The 6,000-nt window shown below is 34.1% G+C and overlaps 1 protein-coding gene across 3 annotated transcripts in view; it reads left to right on the forward strand.

The window, feature by feature from the left end:
* The window catches only part of WRN (WRN RecQ like helicase), a 124,092-nt gene extending 122,709 nt beyond the window's left edge, over positions 1–1,383 (forward strand). For all 3 annotated transcript variants that reach the window (XM_036838769.1, XM_036838770.1, XM_036838771.1), the window contains one exon: positions 608–1,383. In XM_036838769.1, the coding sequence (XP_036694664.1) occupies positions 608–727 (120 nt within the window). In that variant the 3' untranslated portion in view covers positions 728–1,383. The remainder of the gene's footprint in view (positions 1–607) is intronic.
* Positions 1,384–6,000: the final 4,617 nt, after the last annotated feature.

Raw genomic sequence — 6,000 nt, forward strand, 5'->3', positions numbered from 1 at the left:
GTTTTAGCAGATTCTCAAAAGAGTCTATGAAACAGAACCCTTTTTTTTTTTTTTTTTCATTTATTCAGCAAATGTTTTTTCAGTACCTGTTATCTCTCAGCAACTCTGCAAGGTCCTGATGATGCTTGAACCACTCTCCTAGTCTGTCTACCATTGTAGATGTACAAGTTGTTTGCTTTTTTAAATGCCTAATATAACTGTGTGTGTGTGTGTGTACACATGCTTAGGCAGATGCCTTCCTTGGAACGTTAAATTCACCATTTTGGCCAAGCTAAAGCAAATACACCATGGGACATAGATCTGAAATAATATACAGTTCTTTCCTTTCCAAATGAGAGTCTACACTTGAGTGTCTAAAAATAGGTAACAGGATGGCAGGTAATTGCCTAAAAAAATGATATAGTTGATTTTGTCTCTCTCTCATGTGTTTATTTTTGGATCCAGAAATAAATTCTGTAGATCTCATTATTTTGTTTTATTTGGAAAGGGAAGGCTTGTGGGTGTATATTCAATAACCTGTGTTACTTTGCAACTGAGACACATTTTCAGCAGTACAAATATATATATATATATTTTTTTTTTTCCTCTCTCTCTTTCTTTCCTATAGACTTCATCTGAAACCTCAAAGAGAAAATTACCTGGGTGGTTTGCCAAAGGAAATGAGACCTTACCTGATGCCAGCAAGAAATCAACGGCCAAAACTAAAAAGAAGGGTCTTTTTAGTTAAACTGGCAACTGCCAGAGGAATTATGTGTGTCTTGCTGTATTATAAGAGGGAAGCTGTATTTCATTTCTGAAGAGTGGGGAGTAATATTTTTGTTTAAAAATTATTCTAATCTGAAAGTAAAACTCACCTATTTATTGAACAGCTGGTGTCTTAAAACAGCCTTGTGCAATTCACATAAAGTTGAGTCTTCTGAGAGCCTGAGTGAGTACCTCATAGAACAGAATCTTAGTTTCCTATGAGATTGCTTTAAGAAATCATGTTACTGCCCTGTTTTCTAATCTCTTTACTTACTTCAGCAGTATGTTTAGAATATGTAATGTGTGGTGATTTAATACAGATAACAGATTATCAGTTTAAGTGATTATGTGTGTGATATGAAATATTCCTATATTACCAAAATTCTGTCTTACAAATGAAGAACGCATAGTTATTTTACAAATTGTTTTTTCTATTGTTAGAAGAAACTCTTATACACATTTTAAAATGATATTAGTGGACCAGATCAGTGAAAATGAAACATTTTGGGTTCTGTGTAAATAGAGGAAAGAATATAACAAAGGAGACCAATTGCACTAGACAACTATGCACTTTGTATGTTATATACGATTTCTATTATTTTTCAAATAATAATAAAAAGTCCTTAGTACTGAATATTATAAAGATATGTATTTTAAACTTTCATATACTGAATTACCTTGAGCACCTTTAATTTTTGATGATGTCAGAATTTGATTCTAATATCTCTTTATGTAGCACATGTAACTGAAATATACAAAACGCATACTGACACTGAATTGGGTAAATCATAGTTGATATAACTTTAAGCAGTTCACCATATGGCATTTAATTGACTTTTTTGTAAATAAAAATAACTGTCATTAATAAAGAAGAAATATATGTTTGCTGTAGAAGAATTAGAAAATCCAGAAAAGTGAAAAAAAATATCACATAAGTTCCACTGGTAGGTAATCAGTTAACCCCTTTCATGTATCCTGCCAAGCCTTTTATTGATTGATTGATTGATTTTGGCCACACCGTGTGGCATGCAGGATCTTAGTTCCCTGACCAGGGATCAAACCCATGCCCCCTGCAGTGGAAGCACGGGGTCTTAACCACTGGACCATCAGGGAAGTCCCCTGCCAAGCCTTTTTATATTCACTTCTTTTCTTAGTTTGTTACATGAATAATACATGAATGAATATTCTTTGTAAAGCGTTCAAGCTATACTTAAAACATAAAAGTCCCCCATATTCCCGTTTCCCCACATCCCATTACCAGCCCCTTTCCAGAAGGTAACTCCTATTGAATATGTGACGTATCATTCTCTAGTCATTTCTTCTGCATTTACGTCCCTCTGCATGTGTAGCTACACACACATTCTTGTTTTTTTTAATTTTTATTTTTATATTGAAGTATAGTTGATTTAAAGTACTATAATCATTTCAGGTGTACAACATAGTGATTCAATATTTTTGTAGATTATACTCCATTTAAAGTTATTATAACATATTGGCTGTATTCATTGTGCTGTACAATATGTTCTTGTAGCTTATTTATTTTATACACAGTAGTTTGTACCTTTTAATTCCCTACCCCTGTATCTCCCCTCCCCATTATCTTCTTCCCTCTGGTAACCACTAGCTTCTTCTGAATATGTGTGAGTCTGTTTCTGTTTTTTATATTCATTCTTTTTCATTGTTGTTTTTTCTACATATAAGTGATAACATACAATGTTTGTCTTTCTCTGTGTGTCTTATTTCACTGAGCATAATACCCTCCAGGTCCATCCATATTGTTGCAAATGGCAGAATTTCATTTTTTTTATGGCTGAGTAATATTCCACTGTCACTCTGCAGATGACATGATATTTATATATAGAAAATGCCAAAGCCTCCACCAAAAAACTGTTGAAACTGATAAATGAATTCAGTAAAGTTGCCGGATACAAGATTAATATATAGAAATCTGTTGCTTTTCTATACACTAATAATGAGCTATCAGAAAGAGAAAGTAAGAAAACAAAAGTTTTAAAGTTGCCCGGAATAAAATATCTAGGAATAAACTTAACCAAGGAGGTGAAAGACCTATACTCTGAAACCTAGAAAACATTGATGAAGGAAATTGAAGATGTTACAAAAAAATGGAAAGATATCCTATGTTCCTGGATTAGAATGTTAAAATGTCCATACTACCCAAAGCAATCTACAGATTTAATGCAATCCCTATCAAAATACCCATGACATTTTTCTCAGAACTAGGACAAATAATCCTAAAATTTACATGGAACCACAGAAGATTCTGAATAACCAAAGCAATCCTGAGAAAAAAGAACAAAGCTGGAGGTATCATACTCCCTGACTTCAGACTATACTACAAAGCTACAGTCATCAAAACAGTGCTGTACTAGCACAAAAACAGACACATAGATCAATGGAACAGAATAGAGAGCCCAGAAGTAAACCCATGCTCTATGGTCAATTACTCTACAACAAAGGAGGCAAGAATATACAATGAGGAAAATATAGTCTCTTCAATAAGTGGTGCTGGGAAAACTGGACAGCTACATGTAAAAGAGTGAAATTAAAACATTTTCTCAAAGCATATATAAAAATAAACTCAAAATGGAGTAAAGACCTAATTGTAAGACCAGGATCCATGAAACTCCTAGAAGAAAACATAGGCAGAACACTCTTGGACATAAATCTTTTTTTTTTTTTGCACAAATGAGATCATGCTGTATGTAATTTTCTGCAACAAACCTTTTCTACTTAATCTATCATGAAGATCTTTGCATGTCAGTATATATATCGGTCTAGTTGTTTTTTATAGCTATCTACTATGCTATTTGGTGAATATACTATAATTTATATAATCACTTCCTATTGGTGCTTTTGTCATTTTTCTGTATTTCAGATTGTTTCTAGAAGTACAGTTAGAAGAGTTAAGCACAAACATATTCTTTGTTACTTATATTTCACTTGAATATATTATGAACATGTTTTTTCATGTCATTAAATAGACTTCCACAGGATCTTTTTAGGGGCTTTCTATAGTTCAGTGATTCTCCAAGTGTGGTCTGCAGACCGTTAGGCGTCCCTGAGACCCTTCAGGGGATCTGCAGAGGTAAAACTATTTTTATAATACCAAGATGATATAATATTTGCCTTTTGTACTATGTTGAGACTTGCATTGAGGGTGCATAGATGCGGTGAGTAAAACCACTAGCAATTTAGTGCAAATCAAGGCAGTGGCAGCAAATTATTGATTTTATTAATTCTCATTTCTTAAACACATTTTTTCAATATTCAGTGTGATAAAATGGCAAATACACATAAAGCCTCTGTGCTGTATACCAAAGTATGATGGTTGTCTTCTAGAAAAGCACTTGTTTGATTGTTTGAGTTGTGAATTGAATTAGTTGCTTTTTTTCTGTGGAATATCATTTTTACTGACAAGAATGACTGATAAAAAATATGATTGGTTATTGCTCCTAGGCAGAGGCATAGGCTTCCTCGATCCCCAAGTTCTCCATTTTCCATGAGCTCCTTCTGGGTTTTCTTTTTATCCTCCCCACCTCCCTTCTCCCCTTGCCTGACACCCTACCACCAGAGTGTGTTTTGGAAGCTGTGCCATATATATCTGCCTCATCACCAGGTGCAAATAACTGGTACAAAATGACCTCAGCATATTACAGAGTATTTACCATAAGAATATATGGACTGAACTTTAATTTCCTGGATGAAGCATCTTTCTTCAGCAGCCTCAGGCCTCAAGTTTGCCTCAGGTTCATTCTTAAAAACAAGGAATTTCTTTTATTGATTGATTGATTGGCTGGGTTCATTCTTAAAAACAAGGAATTTTACTTACTTACTTATTTATTTATTTATTTATTGGCTGGGTCGTGACTTGCGGGGTCTTAGTTCCCTAACCAGGCATTGAACCCGGGCCACGGCAGTGTAAGCCCTGTGTCCCAACCATTGGACTGCCAGGGAAATCCCCAAGGAAATTCTTTTAGAGTACTAGTCTTATGCTGTCTCCTCCAAAAATATTAATTACTTTTTCTTCTGTGTTATTTGTCATTGGACCATAGGACCATGATAACAGAGTCAGACAAATCCCTGACAGTTATTTAGAATTCAGAAAACTGTGGTCTAGATAGTTAGAAGGCAAAAAGAATAGAAGATTCTTCCTATTCAAAGAGGTAGCTTTAGAATTAACTGAGAGCATGAAAGATCCAGTGGAATGACCTTAAAGTCATTTTAGAGCTAACTAGACATTCATCTATCTTATGGGGAGCAAGGAAATGCAAAACCAACAAAAACACTGTAAGAAAGTTAGCTACAGTCTTGATGGGAGCTGCGAACTGAAGCCATCTCAGCTATCTGAGAAGATGTCCCCATCATTTTGCTTGGGAAGGCAATCCAAAAATCATTGGGATAACGTAGTTAACTTCCTTACTGGGTAAGCATGTTTAAACCTCAGAAAAGATGAGAAATAAGTAGAATACAGAGTAAATTAAACCTTTGGTTGTAATATTTTAGGGTTAAGGAATGATAAGTACATATTTGATATTGTAAGCATTTGTAATGCTTGAGATATTTTAGCTTATTAGAATAACAGGTTATTCTTATGACTCATTTAAAACGTATCATTGAGAAATTAGTAATATATGCGTGTTATTTTTAAGTTGAAATCCTACCAAGTTTGAAACATTATTGGGATATTTAATAAGAGTTTTTAAATATGTTATTGCATAGAAATAATATCATCAACAAATTTCCCTTATAAGAGAAAGAAAAACAATCTAATATTATACTTACTAATAATACTAAGGTTAATATTAATATCTATTCATTAAACCGAGAGCTTTCATTGTTTTTCAGAAAAATTAATAAAACTTCAGCCTCATGTCCAGCTTCATTTTCTAACTCAATTTAAAAAGGTTATTGAGAAGTATGTACTCATTATGTTTCAGTCAATAAATATTTGCATTTATAGTTTGCAAGACAATATGCTGACTTCATAAAAGATGGAACAAATAGGAGAAGACGAAGCAATATGGTTCCCATGCTTCAGAGAAGGGAAGGTTTACTCTGTGAAGAATTAATAGAAGAGCATCTCACAAAAGTATTTTCTTACAGGAAGCAACATTTTTTTTTTTTTTAATTTTTGGCTGTGCAGTATGTGGCATGCAGGATCTTAGTTCCCCAACCAGGGTCGAACCCGTGCCCCCTGCAGTCCACTTAACCACTGGACCGCCAGGGAAGTCCCCT

The sequence above is a fragment of the Balaenoptera musculus genome, chromosome 21 (genome assembly GCF_009873245.2).
Source record: "Balaenoptera musculus isolate JJ_BM4_2016_0621 chromosome 21, mBalMus1.pri.v3, whole genome shotgun sequence".
NCBI classification, from domain to species: Eukaryota; Metazoa; Chordata; class Mammalia; order Artiodactyla; family Balaenopteridae; genus Balaenoptera; species Balaenoptera musculus.